Genomic DNA, 26,171 nt, shown 5'->3' with positions numbered 1-26,171 from the left:
ACACTCTCCCACACCCCCCCAACCCATCTGCTCCACTAATATTATGTTATAGCTGTTTTATAATCAAGTTGGCTAGTTTCCATAACTAACTTCATTATGCTACGTTTACACAATCCACTGTTGTGTCCCACACAGGGTAGGGGATATCTATTTATTTAACATCAAAATTATTTGTTTCGACCCATATTATTATTTCATGTTGATGAACTCTCTGAAATCAGAGAAAGAATGTGACTGACTATGACAACTCTTGGAAGAAAGGCATTCATTTGCTTTTCAGATTTTGATACCAGATCAGTCCCACAACATTAAATAAAATAGAGACACGGGGAAGAGATTAGAAAAAAATTAAAATAAAAACTCGCCTGGAAGCGATACTTCAATTCCAAGAGCAAAGGCTTTTTAAAAAATCAATCTGTCCCTGTACCCTGGTTAAGAAATGTGAGCTAAGGAACTGTCTGTTCAGAGCCAAGTTACTGGTACAGTAAGCCAAGCAATCATCTCCTCTCTGACCATGATTGGAAAAATGGTAGCAGATGCAAGTATGAGACAATCCTGCCAGAACCAACAGGTTTATATTTTCAGCTTGGGAGTTCCCTCTTCGTTCATGCACAGGAGTGGGAATAACCAAAGAACTTTCCATTTCAAAAACAACCAAAGAGTCACAGTTGATGATAGCACAGTCTAGTTTAGACTATTTGATTAGATTTTTTGCTAATTTGAGGTGCTGATATCACATAGTTAGCTTCCTGGGGGTTTTTTTTCCATTCAAGGAAGAGGCATATAACATTCGATTGGGAGCCGCCCAGAGTGGCTGGGGAAACACAGCCAGATGGGCGGGGTATAAATAATGTATTATTATTATTAGTAGTAGTAGTAGTAGTAGTATTACGTTTCCGAGCACAATCCAAAGTGTTGGTGCTGACCTTTAAAGCCCTAAACGGCCTCGGTCCAGTATACCTGAAGGAGCGTCTCCACCCCCATCATTCTACCCGGACACTGAGGTCCAGCCCCGAGGGCCTTCTGGCAGTTCCCTCACTGCGAGAAGCCAAGTTACAGGGAACCAGGCAGAGGGCCTTCTCGGCAGTGGTGCCCTCCCTGTGGAACACCTTCCCACCAGATATCAAAGAGAACAACTACCAGACGTTTAGAAGACATCTGAAGGCAGCCCTGTTTAGGGAAGCTTTTAATGTTTGATGTATTGCAGTGTTTTAGTATTTTTTTGGAAGCCGCCCAGAGTGGCTGGGAATCCCAGCCAGATGGGCGTGGTATAAATAATAAATTATTATTATTTGTTGTTGTTGTTGTTGTTGTTGTTGTTGTTGTTATTATTATTATTATTACACATAGAGATTACATACCCTTTACCAGAACCGGGGGATGTTGCTCCGGTTCTTTTCTTCCCTTCTGGAGGTGTCAGTTTCATTTCCTTTTCATCCTTGCTTTCTTTCCTTGCTTTGCCCCTAAATATTTAATTTTTGTTTGTTAATATGACATTCAACTTTATTGTGAATACACCATAAACGTGTGTGTACATTTATATCTGGGAAATTTATTTGATCAATCAGATAGATTTAAATTGCTTAATGCCACCAAAAAGGCCAAAGATAACCTGTTTTTAAGGATATAATGCTCCCTGCCTCAGGATGTCTTTACAAATTAGCAAGAAGGGCTGCTGAATTTTAAAACGTTGCCCACAATTTAATGCACATTTAAATGTGCACTGAGCCTAATGATTTCAATGGACCTGATCACACTTAATTCTTTATTGGCCCATGGTCATGATATTTAGCATGAAAACACTCAGTTGCACTTTTTCTTCTTTTTTCCAGCAGTTTTCACAACAATGCAGGCCATATACATATACATATACATATACATATACATATACATATACATATACATATACATATACATATACATATATATATGATGTTTTGTCTTCTCTTGGAATTTTTTTAACCAATGACCTGCTCTTGTATTACACTTGTTAAGAAAAATACAAAACATTGCCCAATTAGAAAAACCAACTACGGTAGTTTTTAAAACCTCAAAATTCTTTAAAGCCCGCCCCCTCCCCATTAATACAAATGCAGTGTGAGGGTGGGGCAAGAACATAAATAAAGATTTGGACATCAAGGAGAGAGTGCAGTCCACAAACCTACTGAACTATTGGGAACCTGCAGATACGGACAATAACAGCATCCAGCAATGAGCCTAAGACATTCTGTTCTGACCATGACTTGGTTTGGCCTTGGTAGCTGGGTTGAAAATCACACACATGGGCAATCACAGTAAACCTCCGGGAATAAAACATGCTTTTTTAAAAAATAAAAGCAAAACAAAAATGTAGGACTATTTAATACTACGTACAGCATTTTTCTTCTAGCTGGGCAAGTGAGAGAAGTCTCCCTGTGCCAGTACTACTGACCACAGAAGCAAGCTGATTGTACTGAATCATTTGGAAACAGAACAATAAAATTCTGAGAAAAGGACCACAGATACTGCATTACTGGGGAGTACCGGTAGTATTTCCTTAAAATACTAAAATATTTCCTTAATATATATTTATTTCCTTATATATATGGGTGTTGCCCAGATCTTTTAAAAATAATACTTGAACTTTTTGGGGGGGGGGGGGTTAAAACCACATAGTGCTAATTATTTCTTTTAAACCATTAATTTTAATTGGCAATATCTGTCAAAAGAATTACATACTCTCGGGAGCCAGGCATGCTCTTCCACTTAAGAGATGGTTCTAATTTCTTGCTCTCAGTAGGCTTGGTTTTTACATGAGGACTCTTAGGCTTCTCATATACATTCTTTTCTGCATAGTCGTAAAACTTTTGGGCTTGGCCATAATCATCTGCCTCAACCGCTTCCATATGTTGATAATGTTTTTCATACTTTGGTTCATCAAAAAAAGTATACTTCTAATAAGAGATGAAAATATTTGAGGGGAGGGGGGAGAACATCACATTTCCACATGAATAAAACATGCTGAAAAATTTGCAAGCTAAAGGAAATCTAGGAAGATTGGTTTTATAGGTTTTTTTTCTGTTGGCATATGAAAAATTCCAGCATTCCTCCTGGTTTACAAAGGGGGGGGGGAATACAACCTCCCTATTAATCAACACAAGATTAAAAATTAAAAATTTAACATTTTTAAAAAGAAAAGATTATGATTGGCAAAATCTCAAAATGGCGACAACCCAAAATGGATCTAATATTGACTTACTAAATAAGCTTGTGATACAAATATCACAAGTTATTAAGAATTTACGTAGATTAATATCCAGTTTTACAATGCAAAGTGGCTCACGTGAGGAAAATATAAGGAATACATTCCAAACAATGCACTTGAAACAAAGCAAAACAAAAACAGCAGAGGATTCAGCTGGAGCAGAAGCCTAATGCAGCTGGTGTCAGAGAACTGCCTTGCAGGGGCCTTGAGAACAATGGCAATTTTTGCTCCTAGTGAACAAGCCTAGGAGGCAGGGGAAATTTACCAAATGCAACTCGGAAGAAACGTTACTGAAAGGTTTAAAAGAAATTACCGTATTTTTTGCTCTATAAGACTCACTTTTTCCCTCCTAAAAAGCAAGGGGAAATGTGTATTGCGTCTTATGGAGCGAATGCAGGCTGCGCAGCTATCCCAGAAGCCAGAACAGCAAGAGGGATTGCTGCTTTCACTGCACAGCAATCCCTCTTGCTGTTCTGGCTTCTGAGATTCAGAATATTTTTTTTCTTGTTTTCCTCCTCCAAAAACTAGGTGCGTCTTGTGGTCTGGTGCGTCTTATAGAGCGAAAAATATGGTAAATTCTTAAGGGGCATTAACTATTAAACAATCTATAGTGCATTGCCATCGGAATGGACAGTGAAAAATGTAAAAAGTGGAAAACCTCTAGTAAAGAAAGCTCGCGCATGTTAGATATTATGTATTTTGTGATCTATGCTGTAGGCTGCCCGGGGTCTATTGATGAAGGGCAGTTTATTGATGATGATATTATCACAGTCGTACCTCAGCTCCTGACAATCGAAAACCAGAAATGACTGTTTTGGTTTTCGAACGTTTTTTGGGGTGCCGAATGTCTGGCGTGCCTTCCGCTATTGTTTCCGGTGCGCCTGCACAGTCATGAACCAGTCGGAAACCACACCTTGGTCTCCGAACGTTTCAAAAGTCGAATGGACTTCCGGAACGGATTCTGTTCGACTTCCAAGGTACGGCTGTATTATTATTATTCCTAATACACTTTTACTAAAAACACAACGGGACCTAGCAAGTTAGAGTCTCCATATAGGGAAGGCACTTGGATTATAACACCCCTCTCTCTAGCCTATACAGTAGTGCCCCGCAAGACGAATGCCTCGCAAGACAAAAAACTCGCTAGACGAAAGGTTTTTTCGCCCGCGATTTGCCTCGCAAGACGAATTCCCCTATGGGCTTGCTTCGCAAAACGAAAACGTCTCGCGACTTTGTTTCCTTTGTGTAAAAACCGTTAAAACCAAGGGTGCTTAGCTTGAGCAGCTGCAGTTGCGACTTGACTTCGAGGAGCAACTGTTAGCACGTGGTTTGGTAGCCTTTTCTCAGACTTTGCTCACTTTTGAAGATTTTCCAAAACTTTTCCAGAACTTTTCCAGAACTTCTCTTTCATCCATTTGGTAAGTTAAACTTTTAAAACTTTTTTGGGGGGTTTTGGATTTTGGGTTGGGGTGTCTGGGATTCAAGGACTTGGTGTTGGGAAGGGGTTTGCGATAATCTGGGGGCTTGTGGGCCTTTTTTGGGAATTTTTATGATTTTCTGTGACCACTGGGCCAGGTTGATTTTTTTTGAAAAATTTTCTGAGTTTGAATTTCTGAGTGCTGGCCATGTTGTTATTTTTTGAAATTTTTTTTTGTCTGGGTGGGGAAGCAGTTGGGGAGGGGTTTGCAGCAGTTGGGGAGGGGCTGGGGGAGCAGTTGGGGAGGGGTTTGCAATTTCTGTGTTGTGGGTGGGTTGGTGCGTGTCTGTGGGAGCAGTTGAGGTTTTTGAAGACATTGGTGATTTTTGAAGCTTTTCCTAAACTTATTTTGCAGCCATTTGAGGTTTCTGAGGACGTCGGTGGTTGATTGTTGAAGCTTTTCCAGAACTTCTCTTTCATCCATTTGGTAAGCTAAACTTTTAAAACTTTTTTGGGGGTTTTTGGATTTTGGATTTGGGGTTGGGGTGCTTGGGATTCAAGGCCTTGGTTCTGGGTTTTAATTTCTGTGTGGTGGGTGGCTGGCTGCTTTTGTATTTTTTGGGTTTGAAGCACATCACTGATTTTTTTTTCTGTTTCTGAGTTTACGAAGGTAGGAGCTGTGCTGCCAAGAAGACTGCTGCTGCGGTGGCCGGCGAGAGGAAGAAGGAGAAGGTGACGCTGGAAATGAAGAAGGAGATCATCTGGAAGCACGACGGCGGAATGCGTGTGACGGACATCGCCAGGGAGTACGGCAGGAACCCATCGACCATCGGGACCATCCTGAAGATGAGGGAGAAGATCCTGGCGACTGATGCAGCCAAGGGAGTCACCAGGATCGTGAAGAACCGCCCAGCTGTCCTGGAGGAAGTCGAGAAGTTGCTGCTCATCTGGATAGAAGAGAAGCAGCGTGCAGGGGACACAGTGTCTGAGGCCGTCATTTGTGAGAAGGCCAAGGCCTTGCACGCTGACCTCATCCGGGAACAGCCAGGAACCTCAGCCGAGCCAGAAGTCTTCAAGGCTAGCAGAGGTTGGTTTGACCGGTTCAAGACAAGATCTGGCATCCACAGTGTGGTCAGGCATGGAGAGGCTGCCAGTTCTGATGTTCCTGCGGCTGAAGACTTTGCAGCGGAGTTCCTGGAGGTTGTGACGACGGAGGGCTACGTTCTGCAGGCAGAGGCTGCGCAGGAGCAGGCCTCACTGGAAGAGGAGGAAGCAACTGAGGAACGGCTGTCCTCCGAAAGACTGAGGGACATTTGCCAGAAGTGGAAGGAGGTGCAGACTTTTGCAGATCTACACCACCATGAGAAGCACGTGGCACATGACGCTGGGAACTTTTATGATACGAGGGTCATGTCGTCTTTCAGGGAGCTGCTGAAAAGGCGGATAAAGCAGCAGACTATGGACAGGTTCTTGACCAAGAAGCAAAGAGTGGAAGAGGAGCCTTCTTCGAGTGGTCCCCCAGAGTCTTAGAAAATGTACTGTACACTTGGTTGATTTTTAAATGTTTTTCTGTCATGTTTATAAAGTTAATTTATTTTCCCTTCAATTTTTGAACTGCTCTTTACAGTATGTGTGACTTTAAAGAGCAGTTAATAAACTGTTGTTGTACCAAATTTGGCTTTGTTTGGACTTTTTTTGACCATAGGAACGCATTAATTGATTTTCAATGCATTCCTATGGGATTTCGTGCTTCGCAAGACGAAAAATTCGCTAGACGACAAAAATTGCGGAACGAATTAATTTCGTCTTGTGGGGCACCACTGTACTAGATTTGGGAAGTGTTTGGCCTTCCAGATGTTGGTCACCCCCCATCAGCCTCAGGCAGCATGGCCAATGGTCAGGTTTGATGGTAGCTGTAGTTCAACATCTGGAAGATCACCAGGCATAGGCAAACTCGGCCCTCCAGATGTTTTGGGACTACAACTCCCCCATCAGCCTCAGGCAGCATGGCCAATGGTCAGGTTTGATGGTAGCTGTAGTTCAACATCTGGAAGATCACCAGGCATAGGCAAACTCGGCCCTCCAGATGTTTTGGGACTACAACTCCCATCATCCCTAGCTAAGAGGACCAGTGGTCAGGGATGATGGGAGTTGTAGCCCCAAAATATCTGGAGGGCCGAATTTGCCTGTGCCTGGCCTACACAGTAGTTGCACTTGGATGACTGTACATTGGCTTAATAAGTCAAAAAACCACAATAAACCACAACAATCACAGTAACAGCAGCCTATTCACAGCACGCCTTTCAGGACACAAATCTTCCCAAGACTGTTTGCAAGTAGCATTAAACTACTTTTTACAAAAGTACCCACAATAAGCATTAATAATATTTTTAATGTATATAAACAAGTCTTATGCTTGTGCTCACAGCCCTTTCCCTCCTCACTTCTCAGCATGCTTCACTTATGCTAGGGTGTCTTCAATTAGCCATAATCTCCCATCACATCAGAAACCAAGTTCGGGGGGGGGGGGAGCCAGGATTTTAAACCATATTTTGTAGTTGGTTTGGGGACTTGGCTTGTTCCAAACTTGGTGATGATATTCTCCGAGCTTGGATGTAATGGGAAACTAAGTGTAACTGAAGGCTTCCTGGTTTAACTTCGGCACAGCAAGAAAGATGCGAAGCGGTGGCATCTTCACAAACGAGGTCGTGGGAACTCTGTAAAATGCAGCGACTGAGGACTAAGTAAAATGTGATGTGAGACACATGTGCTACCATATCTACCAGCAGCCAAATGGTTTCCTCTCCACGTTGACTACTTCTGGGGAGTCTTCTGATATTGGCAAAAGGAACCATATTTCCTGGCACTGGAAAACTAATTAAATAATAATAATAATTCTGAAAATCTATAAAATACTCTGCCTGTATTTAGTTTTCAAACCGTTTTCCCCCAATACTACATTATACTATTTATTGTGTTTTATTGGATTTCCTATCCCATCTAATATGCCATTATATATCTGTAAGGAGATGCTTAAATATTTCCTAATGTTGAGTTACTGGGCTGCATGGACCTGCCTTCCTGGAAAATGACCTTGTCTGGGAACTGAATCCATGATCTTTCCCTCAGAGTCTAAGTAAAAAACATGAATTTACAATAACAATAACAATCTTTTGCATGGATTTTGACAACTGAGCAGACAGGCACTACTGTAGTCTCTATTTTTTAAAATTAAAAACAGAAAAAGAAAACATGTAGACATACAGAAATTTAGATTCTAACATGCGACATAAAAGAAAAAAGAGAATACAAAGAAAAAATGGAGAAAAATAAACCAAGTATATCCATCTCTTGCAGTGACAGCTAGAAAAAAACCAAGAAAAGATCTGTCAATAAAGTAAAGAAGGGGACAGGCTTCAATTACTGGCTTCCTCTCATTATATTTTTCTTCTCTTTTTGTGTGCAGAAGTGCTATTTTACTATAAAAAATTGTGTGTGAGGGGGTTCTTTTCAAGAAAAAAATTAAAGCACCTCCCACCTCTGCCAGTATAGAAACCAAGACTGAGACAATTAAGAGAACCTATTCTAGGGTCAATTACTCATATTCCATCCACATTCATCAGAATACAATATAGGTAGAACCTGAACACAGGAAGTTCTTAGGTAAAGGCACATTTATAAACCACAAAAGCACATCCACCCATCCACATCTGCAACTGTGTTTCATTGTTCCCAAAAGCCCCAAATCAGATATGAATAAATATGGGGTGACAATATACAAAACACAGAAATACATCAGCTGATAATTATGTCTTCTGGATGCTTCCTCAAAGGAGGACTGGTGGAAAACGATGGATGGCTCTTGTGCCTTGCTTATGGTAGCCTTATGCTTTCTGCGGATTTGTTAATTTCAGTTAGGTCTAATTTCCCTTTTTTTACATGGAGGTAATCTACCATTTTGTCACTGCAATTTCATTTATGTTTAACACTTTTATTTTGTTAATAACATCTCATCTTTTTCACTTTGTTTTATATATTAGTACTATATTCCATTTAACCTGTGAGGACTGAAATGAATGCATCACATACTGTTTCAAAAGGAACTCAGTAAGCAGGTATGTTAGAAGAAGGCATAGACAACACACCATCAAGAAAATTTGCTTCTGTTTGCATTATTCATTATTGTTCTTCTCACATAGAAAGAAGTGATCTCTTGTTATCCATTGACTTTATCTGTGCTCTTTAATTAAAGCCTGAGGATATCAAGCTGTCCAACAGTAAAACTTGTTTACTGAAAACATTTAAAGCACTTTTTCAGCAGATGCGCACACATGGCTATTTGCTGTATAAAATACAGATTTAAGAAATAAAATGTTGCACTACAAAAAGTACTTCTATAAAAGGCATTAAGAGTTCTTGTGAAATGTTTAATATGCCCCAAAGAAACCATACAACCCAGGACATAAGTGGCAGCATAGAAGGATGGCAAACTATCCATTCCCGAGACCGGAGTGTAAATAAATGAGACAGAAATAAGTTTATCATGTACTGTAAAATCAAGATAGTGAAGCTGCAATCCTAATCTCACTTATCCAGGATAAAACCCAACTGAATTCAATGGGGCATATTTTTTAGTATACATATTTAGGATCCCAGGCACAGATGGCTTTGCAATTGACCGTTAGCTACTTCATTAACTTTGTCTCTAAGTTGCCACAAGAGTCTTTGTCGGTTCTGCTGCAAAACAGGGCTACTGCACCTCTGGAAATTCATTAACTTTGAAAAGGAACACACAGGGAAAGTATTTAATTTGTAAATAACTGTTGATGTCCGAGATACACTACGCATATTTCTACATTGGTGGATGACAAAACAGAATAAATACTTGTGCAAAATAAAACAACTGCAGCAAAATGGAAAATACCAGAGGAATGAGAAAATTAATGTCAGAGTGGACTGAGGCATGCTCGTACATCCTTATCAACAAGTAGGATTATTCTGGAAATATCCAGCCATTTTTGAGCTGCTCTTGTTTGCAATTAATGTGTTCAATTACAGTAATTAATTTCATTTCCAGCCAGATCCCTTGTCATCTTTTCCCCTAGGAAATAAAGCAAGAGACCCACTGAATGGTTACATTATATTTTTGCTCTGGTTTCTGCAAGTTTTATTTGCTCAGCCAGGGGAGGTGTAGCTTGATGATAACCCTGCACTTTATTTTTTTCAAGTTTGTACATGGTTGAAGTCAAAGGTGTCCTTACACCTGTAAGTGACAGGCATACTGTGCTCATGGAAGACCTATTTTAACCTTGTCCTAGGGGTCCCAATGGGACGCAGGTGGCGCTGTGGTCTAAACCACAGAGCCTAGGGCTTGCCGTTCAGAAGGTCAGCGGTTCAAATCCCCGCGACGGGGTGAGCTCCCATTGTTCGGTCCCTGCTCCTGCCAACCTAGCAGTTTGAAAGCACGTCAAAGTGCAAGTAGATAAATAGGTACTGCTCTGGCGGGAAGGTAAACAGCATTTCCGTGTGCTGGTCTGGTTCGCCAGAAGCGGCTTAGTCTTGCGGCCCACATGACCCAGAAGCTGTCTGCGGACAAACGCCGGCTCCCTCGGCCTATAGAGTGAGATGAGTGCCACAACCCCAGAGTTGTCCGCAACTCAACCTAATGGTCAGGGGTACCTTACCTTTAGGGATCCCAGTTTGGCCCACAAAACTGTTTTCTCTAAGTAACACCCACCTGCCTCACAAATGATATCAGGGGGGCAAAGGAACTATCAGAAGCATTCCAGTGGGCCCCTGCTTGTTTCTCTGCAAGCAGGGCCAAATACATGTCTTGCAAGATTTATTCCAATCAAATCTTTGGTTAAGTATGGGAGCCCTTCGGTTTTCATGCATTTCAAAACTGAATGATGCGGCTGGGGGCAGGGACAGAGAGAGAACCTCAGTACTCTAAGGTTCTACAGTCATACTTTCCAGTCATGCCCCCTTATTACAGTTCCTATTTCTTGTAGAGGGCAAAGGAGGCATCAAAATTTAGTTTCCCCCATCCTCCCAAGACTGCACAATGCAGTATACCAGTTTGTTCCTTAGAGTACTCTTGTACACTTAAGGCACAACGTAGGAGAGGCAATCTGAATGCACGAACAAATCACACTCACTGGATCAACTCGGATTAGTCTGATGCATATGTAACTGGGCAAACAGCTGCAGATTTTAACATCAGGATCAATAAATCTTGAAACAGAGTCCTCCCAGCACTCAGAAAGGTAATAGATATTATCCAGAGCATGGAAAATTTCAGACTAAGAGAATCTACAGCACAGAAGATGAGATTTTTAAGACTCCAAAAGGTCTCTCTTCTTCCTGTTCCTCTTAAATTGCACGAAATGTGCAAACAGGAGGCAGTTTTCTTACCATATGCTGTAAAGCAAAATTATTCCAGACCTCACATGGTGGAGTGACTCTCTGTATTTCTGGTCGACACCATATATAACTCTTAAATGTGTTGGGCTTCAACAATAAACAGCTCTTTCCCACTGTAATACTATCTTCTTCTTAATTTTTTTTTAAATGTTCGATAGGAATTTAAAGCAGACCTAGCAGAAGCATTAGCTTCTCTGTCTTTTCTCACCAGTAATCCAAGCACCAGCCTCCCAGTGCCTGAAAGTATAAAGGCTAGTCTTTCTGGATATATCTATAGCACACACATATATTCCATTTATACCAGGTTAACAGTCTGCAAAGAATCCCAAGACTGAATTCTAATTTTAAGATACTGATGAGAATCCCCAGCATCTCCTCAAACACCTACAGCTTCCCGAAGAGAAAGCATAACTATTGAATTACTTTTAAGTTGGCACTGTGGATATACCGAGAACCTGGGTCTCTGTTCAGGAAAAAGAGAAGATGGGACTCTAGTTTTGAGTTTTTTAAAATACATAGCTCTAATGAAAGCAAGGAGGGTTGTCAGTTGCTTACCAAACATTCAGTGTATGCTAGATTTGGAAGAGTATTTAGCAGAATATTCCTTATCTTGCAAAAACTGTCAAGTGCTATTGGAAAGCCAAGGCAATTCTGAATGAATTATCTAAGCAACAAGTTGCAGCCTGCATTTTCTTTACTTTAAAAATGCCCCTGGATTATATTTGGGAGCTCCCAGTTTAATAAGGAAACAATATTGTCTCTGGTAAAACGGAGAGTCCAAATCTTAAATTTCTCCTCAGATTAAATACTGAAAAATACAGTTTTCAGGAACTAAGTGTCATTTTAAATAGGCTCTATATTTAAAGCAAATTTGCGGTTTTCACATCCTGCCATAAACCACTGAGTACAATGTTTCAGGATTCTTTAATATGTATCTGTTTACTGCAGCCTTGTGCTGCACTGAATGATGTCCCCAAATACAACAGCAGCTTTTAGGGGGGTGGAACTATGGAGGGAATGACAGTTGGGAGACCGGTGTTCATGAGCAAAACACCCTGTTGAACCTGGCCATTAAAAAAAATAAAACCTTAAAATGGTTCCCCCCGCCTCCGTCAAACCGCAATCACTGAAACCCTGAAGACAGTAGTCTGCTATAAGAACTATGTGACACTGTTAATTATAACCACTGTGTGAATTTTACTCTAAGGAATAAAATGTGTTTCTTATCCAGAGTAGCCAGGAATACTTAGATTTTAGAACTACTTAGCATGGTGGCAACACATGCTGTGTGAGCTGGAAACACCCCGACTGTGTCTGACGTTTAAACCAAAGACAATTCTTGTAAAAGGAGAAATATTCATTTTATTCAAATCATAAGGGGCAAAGCTAAAAAGAGGAATGGTTTTGATCATTGAATGCACTGTCAAAGACAGTTGACCTTTTTCATTAAAATACGATATTTTCCTGCTTTAAGAATTGGATGTCTGCTCAAAGAGAAACCATGTGTAGGACTCTAAAGGAAGAGCAGCAGCTATTTGCCAATTGCTGCAATCCTAGGCAAGCCATGGAAATAAGTTGATATAGCTTCCAAAGAAATGTGCTTAGGATCTGGGTGAAAAGTCCAGAACCAATGCAATGTATATTGGCAGAAGTCCAGGCTTACAAAAGAGAGACCCCCTTCAACAACTTGTTTATCTGACCTACACATGCACACACTGCCTTTGTCGATTTAGGGGAAACTGATGGAAGAGAAGCCACCATCATGAGAGACCGAGACATGCCCACCGAGTGTCCCTGCTGACACTTGTCCCTGTCTCGCTCTATCTGGAGCTCTGGGGGAGCAGGTTCAGCCTCTCCCCAGCCAGCCTTGCGTGTGCCTGTGAGTTAGGTGTCCCATGTGGCACGAACCAAGCTGGTGAAAAGCTGCTTGGCCTCTCTTGGAGCAACAGCTCCCCACTCTTCCTTCCATGAGCAGCAAAGGCCCCCAATGCTTGGAGCCAGACACCTCATTTGCCACTTCTTGCTTCCTGGCCTGGGGTGGCCCCCAAAGGTGAGAGACCCCCCCCCAAGGTGTGGAAGTCAGGGAGAGGGAGTGGCAGTGCAGACTCGAAGGCAAAAACTGTAGACCTGGCAACATCTTTAGGAAGACTTACAGTGAGAGGCAGGCAAAGTTTCTGCCAAAAACTGCCCTGTGAGAATAGTCTTTTTCTTAACTTGATAGTCTTTATTTTGCTTTATTTGTTGTTGTTTTTAAAAGGAATTAAATGTTACTTGTATGCTGCCTCAGAAAGACTTGTCTTCTGAAATATGGAATGTAAATAATTGTAATAAGGATAATCAAACATTTTTCAGTGCACAAAATCGCAGCAATTTTTTCCAATAAGCCACAATAAGCTTATTGATAATAAGGGATCAGCAAACCTTTTCAGCAGTGGGCTGGGTTCACTGTCCCTCAGACCTTGTGGGGGGCCAAACTATTTTTGGGGGGGGGGGATGAATGAATTCCTATGCCCCACAAATAACCCAGAGATGCATTTTAAATAAAAGCACACATTCTACTCATGTAAAAACATACTGATTCCCGGACCGTCCGCAGGCCGGATTTAGAAGGTGATTGATCCAGCGTCCAGGTGTTAATTTGCCTACCCATGCCTTTGACTAAGGCTAAGTATATTCAATCTAAAGAGCTCTTTTCCTGCTCTCACCTTCTTTAGTTGGAAGTCAAGGGACTATATTACACACTTAGGTAACAATTACTTTTTAGAATTGTTTGCATAACTTGCAGTTCTATTTTGAACACTGTGCTTTTATCCTACGCTTTTGGAAACTCAGATTTCATTCATAATGCAAAATAAAACCAGCTCAATTCTGCAAAAAGGTATATAGAAACAGATAAGTCACTAAGACTTCGATCCTATACCCATGTACCTTGAAGCAAACCCCAATGAACAACTATGAAATATATGATTGTATGGTAAAACTTATTTCCATATCCCTGTAAGCCAATCATTTCTAATATTTTGTGTTTCTGTGTATGTGCTGCTACCACCTTGGGGTGTTGCTGCTGCTGTTGTTTTACAATCAGTGCATAAATTTTATGGAAAAATAAATAAATACCATCCTAAACATAAAAACAATTCAGCTGTGTATCTCTGCAAACTGTTATGACAGATTATTGGGGAGTAAGTCTGAAATGCATACCTGTTTAGCCATGTTTTCTACAAATGTTGCTGATCTTTCCCTTAAAAACGTGACAAGATCTTTGTATATGTCACTCATTCTCTCGTAATTGATTTCATTCTTCTCTTTTTCCCTTCCCTGTAAAAAAAAGGAGTAGTTTACTTACTTCCCAGTCTTGCATAATCTCACAACCAAAAGGTTTCAGTCATCAGAATCATAGACTTACAGTGAAATCCTATGTATATCTGAGACGTAAGCTCTGTTGAGGTCAACAGGACTCCCTAATATAGGTGTTCAGGATTCCAGTTCTTGCCTTGAAATAATTCAGTGTGGTTCAGACCACACTGCCTTGAAATTGCTCATGAGGCTGAAGGTGAGTGCAAGTTGCTCAACACGACACTCAGTGCAACATCAGTCCACTCTTTTCTCTCATTTGCTACAGTTTATCTCAGCAGTATCATTCATTCATTCATTCATTCATTTATTTCAACAACTATTTCTGAGAGTTTACATGTATCTTCTTGATAAATCATTATTGTAATCAGAGAGCAATTTGTTTCCTAATTTATAAACTGAGGTATAAAAAGTGTAACATTAAGAACAACAAAAATGTAAAGCATGCAGGAGGTGAAATAAGCATTAAAACATCTGTGTGCTGAGTTAATTTGGTATTTGAAAGCCTCCCTAATTTTAAAAAAGCTGGAAATTACTCATGTTGGATAGCATGACGTGGACCTTTAAACACGGGGGAGCATTAGTTTGAGATACACATTCTCAACTGTTTGGAAATATAAGCCTAAATAGATGAGTCACTGAGCACTTTCTTTGGTACAGTCCCTTTTCAACCTGTGTAAAGCCTTCAAACATGGCTCTCCTAATTATTTTATTGAAATTTTGTGCTTTTTAAAAAAACTTATATTGTACATATTTTTTGGAAACATTCCGCCTCTCCCAAGTTTGTCACATGCCCCCTGGTTGAGAAACACTAATCTAGGTTAACTGACCTGTTCCCATGTTTGGTTCAAAACTGGCTGCCCATAGACAAATGCAACTAATCTGAAGTTTTGGCATGTTCTTAACTATAAATGTCACCAAGGTTTACTCTTGAATATATTACTTACTCCATTTAAAAATACTCCTGCCGTGCTGCATGTGACGTACATAAGATCTGTGTCAACTGGTTTAATGGCCAAATAGCAGATTTCACCATGGACTTGTCTCCAAGGTGGGGCACGGCATCCATTTGAAAATTCATAGTCTGTAATCAAACAACAGCAATGTTTAGCCCATATCTGTAATGTAATTGACTAGCAAAGAGGCATGAAATCATTTAATTAAAATAGTAAATGTTGTTAGTATTGATACAAATGAAGAGTGAAATCCTGAGATATTTCATCAGTCACTTTGGAGCCCTTAAAGAAGGACATGAGGGCAAAGGCAGAGTGAAATTCCTGCTGAATCGATGCTGATAAGGCATCTGACAATATAGGCACTAATATACTAGCCTATATTTTCAATGACTGTGCAATTACAAAACATGATATGGATAAAAAGTAGAGTTTGGACCTGATGTATAGTCCAGTGATTCAAGGACTGCATCTTCTTTTGCTCCCGAGAAACGTTTAAGGAGTTCTATTTCATTTTTCACAACAGCTGGAGTTAACCTCACTTCTCTGTAATTAGAATAAATGAGTTATATTCTAAGAGTCAAGCAGATATTTATAGTATTAATGGGGAAGAAAGGAAATGATGGTTTTTTCTTAAACCAAGGCTTCCAAATGGACCCTTAATATACCAAACAAGGCCATTCAGCTGTTGCAACCAGGTCACTAGCAACAGTGTTGTTGTTCTTAAATTTAATCACATTTTTCTCGGAAAGGGCAAATTTGGATCTAATGAAAAGTTTAAAATCGTATAGGTTTTGTGCGGCCTTGGGCACTGTATACTCCTCTCTCAATTCTGTGGATCTCTACAGCTGGCATTCAGAGTCATATTGTTCCTCAAACTATAGGTAACATATAACCAGCATTAGTAGCCATTGATAGCCTTATTATACATGAATTTGTCAGATCCCTTTCTAAAGCTGTACAAAGCTACTACTATATCATGTGGGAGTGGATTCAGTTGTTTAGAAATAATTCATTTTGTCTGTCCTGAACTTATCTTAAGATCATATTGCACATATTTGTACTGCAAGATTATAGAAAACATTAAAGATATTTTCATACCTTTTATTTTTGCAAACCTGAAAAAATCCCTTTCAAATCACTTGGGTTTCAAATTAATAATGTTAAGTGTAAAACCTTCTTTGCTAAAACCAGTGTTTTTTTCTGAGGGTACGCAAGGGAACGCAGTACCGGCACCTCCCCCCATGTTAAAAGTGTGGCACGTACTGTAACATCTTACATAAAGTAAGCCTGTAATGAATACTATCTGAAATACACTCACTGTGAAATCTGTTTTAAAGAGCTATTAAGTAGTTGCATATCCAGTTGCTGGAGAAGTAAGGAAATCTTCATTTTCATTTCATTATCAGAAGCCTCTTCTTTTTTCATTTTGTCTAGTAAACGAAGCATGGACATATCCTCTCCTTCAATTGTCCCATAACCGGGGCCAAGAATTTTCACAATGGGATCTCTATTGGCTGTAAAGAATTCATAGTAGTGTAAGAAACTCAGATAAACATCACACCAGGAAGTTAACAGGCAAAGTTCACATGAAATAACTTTGCATGAATAGCACAGGGTAATGTTTTAAATAGGCCTGAAGGTTACTCAATTTTAAAATAGTTTTTGACTTTACAAAGATAACTATGGGATTCCCTTCGCAGTTAGTCCTTGTCACACTTTATATTCTTTTTAAGGCAGGAAAAAGGCAAAACATGGATGGGGTCAAAAAAGCTGCATCCCTGTATGGTTGAGAAGCTTCCAGTTGTGTGGGCAAATAAGTATTGAATACCTTCAAGGCATGCACGAGTTTCTTTTAGGCATTTTTCTCCAGCGACATGTAGCAAACGAGACAGTTGTGCAAAACTGCGAACGCTGATAGCTGATCCTTTGAGCAGGAGCAGTGGCTGCCCATCTTTGTCTAATTCTTGAGACTTAGCTGTTTTTTCACTGGTAGAATAAAACAACAACTTAATATGCAAGAATTCACAACAACTGGATTTTTTTTAACAGACCACACCTATGAAAACAACTTTATAATAAAGCATAGATAGCATTGGGAAAAATTGCGAGAGACCTAAAGTTGTGATATGAACAACAGGGAAAAGTGACATTGAAAAGATTAAAACTTATGCCCACCCCAGTTCACCTTCACACAAACCATGTAGGTTGAAGGTGGGCTTCCTATGTGATAGCACATCTCCTTCCAGTCTATGAGAATATTTCCAGAGACAATGTCAGCTTTAATCATATGTTTGTAAATTGCTGAGATGTTACAGGTATTCACTTAGCAGTTGTAATACAGCAATTGCTAGTAAAATACTCACCATTATGATTGTGGGGAAGGGGGAACATAAGAGAGGACTCATGTATTAACACTTGGAAGCACCATGTATCTGTGTCTGGTATATTATCTGAAGAGGGTTATATGGAGGCCTCCCAGGGACATGCTCTGTCCTCATCTCAGGAGTCTCAAATGCACAACACTTCACTTTTCCCATGGGAGTGAGACCAGGTTTCAAATCCCCACTTGGCCACTGGGTGACCTGGGGCCAGTCACTGCCTCTTGGCCTAACTAACCTATCTCACAAGGTTGTGGGGATTAAATGATGATGAGCAGAAAACTATATGTATGCCACCTTGAAATTCTTGGAGAAAAAGGTGGGCTATAAATGCAATAAATAAGTAAGATGCCTAGTCACTTATATCAGAGATTACAGAAGAGATTTGCTAGGGAATACCTTAAGGGCAGTGGGTGGTGCTGTGGTCTAAACCACAGAGTCTAAGGTTTGCCGATCAGAAGGTTGGTGGTTCAAATCCTCGCAACGGGGTGAGCTCCCATTACTCGGTCCCTGCTCCTGCCTACCTAGCAGTTCAAAAGCACGTCAAAGTGCAAGTAGATAAATAGGTACCACTCCAGCAGGAAGGTAAACGGCGTTTCCGTGTGCTGCTCTGGTTTGCCATAAGCAGCTTAGTCATGCTGGACACATGACCCGGAAGCTGTACGCCGGCTCCCTCGGCCAATAAAGTGAGATGAGCGCTGCAACCCCAGAGTCGGCCACGACTGGACCTAATGGTCAGGGGTCCCTTTACCTTTACCTTAAGGGCAAAGGTTAAATGTGCATCTTGCCCCATTCCCTGTGATCCCTGTTTCCTAGGAGGTGTATGTTTTCCCTTTCCTAGCGGTCTTGTACATTCCAGTTGACTTTTCCACAGAATGTAATGGGAATGAAACCCACTGTTTTTAATTTGTTCTTATTTTTCTTTTGTTTTGTTTTTCTGCATTCTGTGTTTTTGTTCTTTTTCTGGATTATGTAACTTCTTTTTTTGTACATTTTTATTTTTTTTCTCTTTCTTCTTGGAAACTTCAATAAATATTATTAAAAAAAAAGAAAGAAACCCACTGTTATCTGCATAATTTGGCTAGTCCGGTCTGGGTTGCACCTCCTCTTCTTTCTACTATAGAAGTCTACCAAGGAACTGTGGTTTACTGTGACATACAAGCCAGGCCACTGCATCTCCTGGATGTACTGCACACAATACAAAAATTGCAAGAGCGATGCAAGTTGTTTAAAAAGAATGTAGTAGGAGTATTCAAGAGGCAGAGGGATTAAAACTTGCTTCGGACAATGCTTTCTACCCTTCAGATACCTATGGGTACAACAGAGCCAAAGTTAAGATTTGTGTTCTATTGCATCAATGACAGACAAAGTGCTTAACTTTGGTTGGAATATCCCCTTTGCTATTACTACAAGAATTGGTGAGCTTTTGTCACCATGAATCTATGCACAGGCTTGTGAAATCTATTGAATTCCGGATGGTGTGAAAATGTAAGTGCAAAGTAATAGAAGGAGGCTCCAAAGGGGTGGAATGGGAAGTTACAAATCACAACATAATGTTTTCCATTCTGCCTACTTCCTACGGTATCTATACACAGAAAGCAAGAAATGTTGATATGTGATAAAGGAGTGATAAAGAACAATAACCTTAATGGGCAGGCTTCACTTTTTATACTTACATTATTTCAGAAATGGTCATTGACCTTGGTCTTACCTGACTTCATAGCCTGACTCAAACATTGAAGGCTCTAGTTTTGTCTGCCATTCAAGTGGTTCCTTAAAGACAAAGGCAGCTTCTTGAGGATGTTTGTTGCTAAAGCTTTCTGTAAACTTAATGATTTCATTCAAAAGTGATTCATTCAGTGGTGTGATTTCCAATGTTCCTTTTCCAGAACCAGCGGCAGTCCACTGAGCTGCTCTTGTCAATGCTACTCCCATGGCGTAGGCTCATCCCAGGGTCCTTTCCCTTCACAAAAGGAATATAGAAAACAAAAACTTAGCAATATATTTTGTATATAGAACTACACCAGGGTCCAATGAAGATAGATTTTGCTGTTGCAGCAAAAATGCAAGGTAAGGTGGCAAGTCTTAAGGCAGGGGGGACAAAGCCATGCACATCTCCTGTCATGCAATCCTCTCAAAACTGCTTACTACTAAATTTTATAAATGCAGTAATCCCTAGTCCTGCAGAATCCCAGCACACTCTGTAAAGGGTATTGATAGCTGTATGAGAGAATTTTAGCCCGTACAGCTTTTCTCAGCTGCACTTGTACACATTTTACCTGGCTCAATTTCCTCTTCTCCGCAGCTTTTTTTTTTTTTTTAGGTTAAAAATAGCTTTATTTTTTTTTGGAATAAACAAGAGTTTCCAGTAAATGGAAAACAAACGGTGTCCTAACAGAGTTCATAAACAACACTGATAACAGCAAAGATACAACCGACAAATATAGACCAAGAAGGCATACTGTCTAAATACAGCAGTGCTTTAAAGTTTTCATTTTCAATATAGTTAATACTGTACAATTAATAATTATTATAAAATCTTTGTCACTGAATATTACAACATTGCTCCAGTGTGCATCCCTATCTGGAAGGGGAAATTGTGTGTGGGAATAGGCACTGTGTATGCTCCCTTTAATTTTTTTTTAAAATCTGAAATCCATTTGAATGTGGGATTGGACTCGGTCCACCAACAGTGCAACCCCACACATTCAGGAAGCAAGCTGCACTGAGTTCAGTGGAACTTACTCCCATGTAAATGTGGATAGGGTGGCAGCCTAAGAAGCTGACTGGCAGGTTTCCGTGGAACACTATTGGTTGTTCCATGTGTCCTCTGTTGGATTGCATGCGAGATTTACAAGATAACATTTCTATTTATTTCAGCATTGGCATGAATTACCCCACCAGAAAGTTGCACAGTATAACAAGTAAACCATTAAAACATGGGGAAATTATTAAAATCTCAATACTGAACACTGAGATTCCAAAAGGACAAAGACACATCAGTCAGTGACTGCCAGTCAGTTAGACATCTGAAACAAATGAGGCCATGCTACCATTGTACTGTGGCTGCAAAGCATGATGCTCCAAATTTATACCATAAGTAAATAGACGCTTCATCATAGTGTATAACTATGTATAAATATTCTTACCAATTATTGCACACACCCATTCATCCTTAAACAAACCCAACTGTACATAGTGATTCTTATTTATAGAATTTTATTTTCATGTCCTGATCCTTTTGCAAGGCATTGTGTTGTTTTCAGCATAAAATCCATTTTTTTGTCTGCAGGCACTTCCATTGATATGGCTTATGCTTTCGTTGATGCATTCCAGCTGGGAGCTCCCATCTGTGGGCATTTCTCTTTTACTCTGTACACTTGTTGGTAATTCATCTCTGGTCCTGTTTATTGTTGAATCTTCTGAATCTGTGAGGATCTCATCAATCTGATCAACTACAAACTTTGCATCTTCCATAGTGAAGCACATGGGTGGCTTAAATTTCAAGATGTTTCGATAAGGTCCATCAGCACTAAGAAGAATCCTCTGTTCTTTCAGCTTGTAGATAATATGCTGGGCCTCAGCAGTGGCAGGCGTTCTCTTTTGTCGATCCTTCACAAGATCCACTCCAACAAACAAACCAACACCTCTGACATCTCCCACCAGTGGATGCTTTTCTTTTTGTTCCTTCAGTAGTCCAGTGAGATAGTTTCCAACACGTGTGGCATTCCCTTGGAGATCTTCTTTTTCTATCACGTCCAAAACAGCCAGTCCAATTGCACAGGACACTGGGTTGCCCCCAAACGTATTGAAGTACTCCAGCCAGAGGCACCAAAAGCTTCCGCGCTCTCTCTGGTGGTAACTACACAAGACATGGGATGGCCATTGCCAACTGGCTTCCCCATAGTGACAATGTCAGGCACAAAGTCTTTGCCTTGTAGCTGGAATCCCCAGAATTTTTTTCCAACTCGACCAAAACCGACCTGGACTTCATCGGCTATGAAAACTCCACCCACTTTGTGGACAGTGTCTGCCACTTTCTGGAAATAGCCTGCAGGTGGAATTACTTGGCCTCCGCAACTCTGCATGGACTCAGCAATAAAGGCTGCAATCTTGCGGCCGTTCTTCTGAGCCTCTTCAATTATCTTCTTCACATCATCGGCATAAGCGCTTCCTGGGTCTGAATGGTCCTCTCTATATTTTCCTCTGTATATATCTGGTGAAGGAGCCACATGTACAAATTCCTTTTTGGCCTCTTTCCCCAGGTGATTAAACTTATATGGACTGATGTCAATTAGCGATGTAACATGGCCGTGATAAGCATGGTCAAGTGTCAATTAGCGATGTAACATGGCCGTGATAAGCATGGTCAAGGTGGCCCCTGTATTGGCGGGCCAGGCGCAAAGCGAGATCATTTGCTTCAGATCCAGAGTTCACAAAGTAGCAAACAGAGAGAGGCTCTGGGAGGGTCGCAGTGAGACACTTGGCATACTGGACCAGAGTGTCGTGCAGGAAGAGAGAATTGGTGTTGAGTAACTCCATCTGTTTCACCGCAGCCTTGACCACATCTGGATGGCTGTGTCCAACATGTGCTACGTTGTTAATGCAGTCCAAGTATTTTTCTCCATTCTCATCAAACATGTACTGCCCATGGGCACACACAATCTTAATGGGGTCCTTAGCAAAGAAGACCTTGCACGAGGGCCCGATGTGCTTCTTCCGCAGCTCCAGCGTCTCTGCCTTGCTGTACATCTCCATCGTGCCTGCTCTCTCTCTGCTGCCCCGGGGATTTTGCCCTGCGCTCTTCTCCGCAGTTTTTAAACACACAGGTCTGCTTTTTTTTGCACCTAATGCACAGGATGTCATTATCACACAAAAGCAGTGATAGACTTGCCATATGTCAGGAAAATTCCTGACATGTCCCAGCTTTCGGCTGTAAAAATGGCGTCAGGCGGGAACATTGCCAAATCGGCAAAATGTCAGGGGAAGCCCTGGATGTATGGCAATGCAATGGAAAAAGCAGTGGAAACAGCTCCAAAACCTCCCCTATTTTGGGGGGAGCAACTTTGCGGGTGTCGGGAATTTTACTTTTTGAAATATGGCAACCCAAGTTACTGAACTTCAGGTTGAGCTGGGAACTGAACGTGGGTCTTCCCATTCTAAAGCTTTTTTTAAAAGGTAAGAAAACCCAGCATTTGTTATAGCAAAGTACAATCAACCATGGACTTGGGAACTGATAACCAAAGTGGGCAAAATTCAAGTCACCACCACAAAAAAAACCAACAACAACCATTTGTAGGGGGTTCCTTCTCCAAATTATCCAAAAAATTAATCTTCAACTAGTGGTTCAGGAACTACTGCTGGGTCACAACTGGCCGAAGGCTGGCTCATAACAAGCACACCACCCCTCCAGAATAAATAGCAAATTAAGTGTAATTAAGAAGTGGATCCCCAAACACATGTTGTGTTGGGGCAAAAGCTCTCTCCTGGGTCTGAAAAGGCTGAAGACGACCACTGTTCTAAATACCAGCCAATCTCTTTAGGACAGTCAAGGATCAGCATTCAGAAAAGAAGCTTAGTAAAGATATATATAAAACCATAATGAGCAAGGCAAGAGAGAGGACTAGTAACAACAAAATCACTAGCAGTAACCTAGAATTTCGTTCTCTACACCTGTTGCTTCATAGCACGATGCAGTTGCTGGCAATTTCATGGCTATGGTTTTCTGGTTTAGCTAAAAGGACAGGGGATGATGATGGGTGCAAGAGCCCAGTTGCGAGACGGGTGCTCCCTAAGCATCCACCCACCCACCCACCCGTCACTGGCTGAGGAAAAGGGGGTGCTGGCCAGGCCCCCGCTTGGATACCTTCAGGAAGATGAGGAACGGCTATATAAATGCACACACACAAGTATCTGTGGCCACGCAGTCCCGGTTCTCCTTATCCCGGGCTGAGCTGGATCCGCGGAGGCCCCTCGGGGACAGCAGTCAGGCGACCTGGACCAGAAACAAGGCGGGGGCACCAAGCCCGAGGCTCCTTCGCCGCCCTTCGTTCCCCGACCGACCGAGCCGAGCCGCTTCCGGATTCTTCCTCTGCGACCCTCGCAGGTGCCGCCGCCGCCGCCGCCGCCGGAGAACAAGCGCGGCGTGGTTGCCATGGAGACCGGAGGGACCAGAGGCCTCCTGTTGCTAGGAGACTTCCGTCAACAAAGGCAGGCGCCTCCTTCACCGCCATTCCTCGGCGGGGGGTTCCTCCTAAAAGCACCGCCCTCCCGAAGGGGAGGGACGCATCTGTGGCAACGTCCCTTTCCTCGACTGGCTGCCCGAGACGTCAATCGTCTCGCCCACCACCCTCCCCGCCAACCACGCGCCGCGCACACGCTGTACTGCAGGGAATCTCAAAGCCGTGTTTTATTTTTGTTTTGAGAGGGTGGCCGCCTTTTTTTATTCTTTCTGTTGTTAAATGACTGGGCATCATTCAGAAGCCCTTGTCGCAGGTCCTCCAAGATCTGCCAGGGCATGCTTGATCTTTCTTTTGCCTAAATAACTGTGTAAGGATGAACACTTGGCTAACACCTAAAATGCTTGCTTAAAAAGTCAATGACCACTGGTGGTGCGTATTTGAATACATAATTTTATTCTCTTCAGCACTCCCTGCCAAAAAAGGTGAACATAATTACAAACCGAAATGGAACTATAAAAGTTACAGCAACAGCAACCATAAAATTAACTCACAAGTCCCAGTGTTTCAAAGATTGAAGCACAACAGCAGGGATCTTTTCCACCATGCATTGTCCCAATAAGAATATTTGCCCTTTATAACATTTAAATGCTTTTTTACTATTCAGATTCAGACTATTCATATTTGGGTGGGGAAAACATCAATGCATGTATTGTTCTTTTCAAGTATACAAAAGCGACAGAGAAATTGGGATTAGACGGAATGGGATTTTGGGGATCCTCTCCAATACTGTTGTTATAGAGCTGTGAGGTTCAGTTTCACAGAACGAGGGATGTTTAAGCAAGTCAAGCTAAGTGAAGAAGCTTAGCCTGATATACTCTGTTTTGTTGTGAAAATGGGCCTTTGCATAAGTAAAGAGTTGATCTTGTGCAAATGATTTGTTGCTGCAGAAGCAAATGGACAGAGACCTTTCTGGATAGGGTTTCTTTATCCTTCCCTTGTCTGGATGTGATGTGATCAATGGGTCAGCCAGGCTGTCTTGAAAGGGCACAGAGACCTGACTTGCTCTGCATAAAAATCCAATGCTAGGGCATGGGAGGGGTGGTTCTCCTAGAAAGCTAATGTGCTCAGCCTGTGTATGTGTGTAAATAAACATTATGTCATAAAAATACTACCAGTCTCATTTATCTTCATTCCAAGAGAACCAACCCCAAGGTTAGTGCTGGGATTGCTGAAACTTCACACTGCTCAGGAGTGTGTAACAAGGGGGAAACGACACAACAGAACAAACACGTGATAGTGTAAGAGAAGCAATCTATTTACATATTGTGAGACTGATTACCTGTGTGAGCACAAAAAACAAAAAGTAGCCATTAATAAAACACAAAAACTTAATAAAAAAGACTAATTTGTATTGTGCATGATCTCTCTCTCATTTGGAGATTTAATACAGTACAGAGAAGGAATGAAAACCAAGTGGTAATAATAGAAAATTGCTTCTCTTCACTTTGAGTTGCTTAGACTTGGCAGGAAAGCTGCTCCAGAATCATACCCATCCAGTCTCTCAGCTGTTTGCATAATTTTGCCCATGTAATGTTTGCTGTGAGATGCAAATGGAAGATACAGACATTGTAGGAGACCAAGGGATTGTTTTGACCAATTTAGTGTAATAAGACCAGTGCAGGACCTTTTCACTACATTTATATGAAATTAAATTTATATTACCTTATGCCACTGGATACTCCCGCCAGGCATGAAACGATTTCTTATCTGCTTATACCTTTTACTACATTCTTTGTAGCGTCATGGAGGCTATGTTCTAATGGCTAAGCAATTTGTCAATATCTGCAGGAAAAGGGTTTCCAATTTTCAAGAAATGCACTTTCCATCTAAAGAGCTTGTACTGTCTGCATAAGATCCATTACCTAATGAATGACTGAAATATCCCAATAGTTGTATACCAGGTGTATAAATGTAGATGCCTGAGTAATTTTCCAGTTTGGACTATATGTAACTTTGGTGCTATTAACAAAATTAAAAGTTCTTTAAAAGTATAACATTCAGTATCTTTCGAACCCTATTCAAAAAGATGTGGGGCCTAGGGGAATATCATGGCCTTTGATATTTTTAATCCACTCCTATATTTTTTTTTGCCAAAATCCTTGAATTTATTTAAAAGACCACCATATATGCTTAAAGGAGCCTCCCTTCCCACATTAT

At 41.1% G+C, this 26,171-nt stretch overlaps 1 protein-coding gene and 1 pseudogene across 2 annotated transcripts in view; both read right to left on the bottom strand.

The window, feature by feature from the left end:
- ODAD2 (outer dynein arm docking complex subunit 2) overlaps nucleotides 1-24,115 on the bottom strand; it is a 159,238-nt gene extending 135,123 nt beyond the window's left edge. The window contains exons 1-9 of the mRNA XM_081881779.1: nucleotides 23,639-24,115; nucleotides 19,484-19,735; nucleotides 17,223-17,380; nucleotides 16,713-16,908; nucleotides 15,831-15,937; nucleotides 15,386-15,522; nucleotides 14,286-14,402; nucleotides 2,719-2,933; nucleotides 1,362-1,463 (exon numbers count right to left, since the gene is read on the bottom strand). Coding sequence (XP_081737905.1) covers nucleotides 1,362-1,463; nucleotides 2,719-2,933; nucleotides 14,286-14,402; nucleotides 15,386-15,522; nucleotides 15,831-15,937; nucleotides 16,713-16,908; nucleotides 17,223-17,380; nucleotides 19,484-19,707 — 1,256 coding nt within the window. The 5' untranslated portion in view covers nucleotides 19,708-19,735; nucleotides 23,639-24,115. The remainder of the gene's footprint in view (nucleotides 1-1,361; nucleotides 1,464-2,718; nucleotides 2,934-14,285; nucleotides 14,403-15,385; nucleotides 15,523-15,830; nucleotides 15,938-16,712; nucleotides 16,909-17,222; nucleotides 17,381-19,483; nucleotides 19,736-23,638) is intronic.
- On the bottom strand, nucleotides 20,108-22,547 carry LOC309325982 (ethanolamine-phosphate phospho-lyase pseudogene; annotated as a pseudogene). The gene has a single exon. The product of its transcript is annotated as an ethanolamine-phosphate phospho-lyase pseudogene (transcript).
- Nucleotides 24,116-26,171: the final 2,056 nt, after the last annotated feature.

The sequence above is a fragment of the Podarcis erhardii genome (genome assembly GCF_964252035.2).
Source record: "Podarcis erhardii genome assembly, chromosome: 12".
NCBI lineage: Eukaryota > Metazoa > Chordata > Lepidosauria > Squamata > Lacertidae > Podarcis > Podarcis erhardii.
Note: the sequence above shows the minus strand (reverse complement) of the source record. Positions and strands in the feature narration are given on the sequence as shown.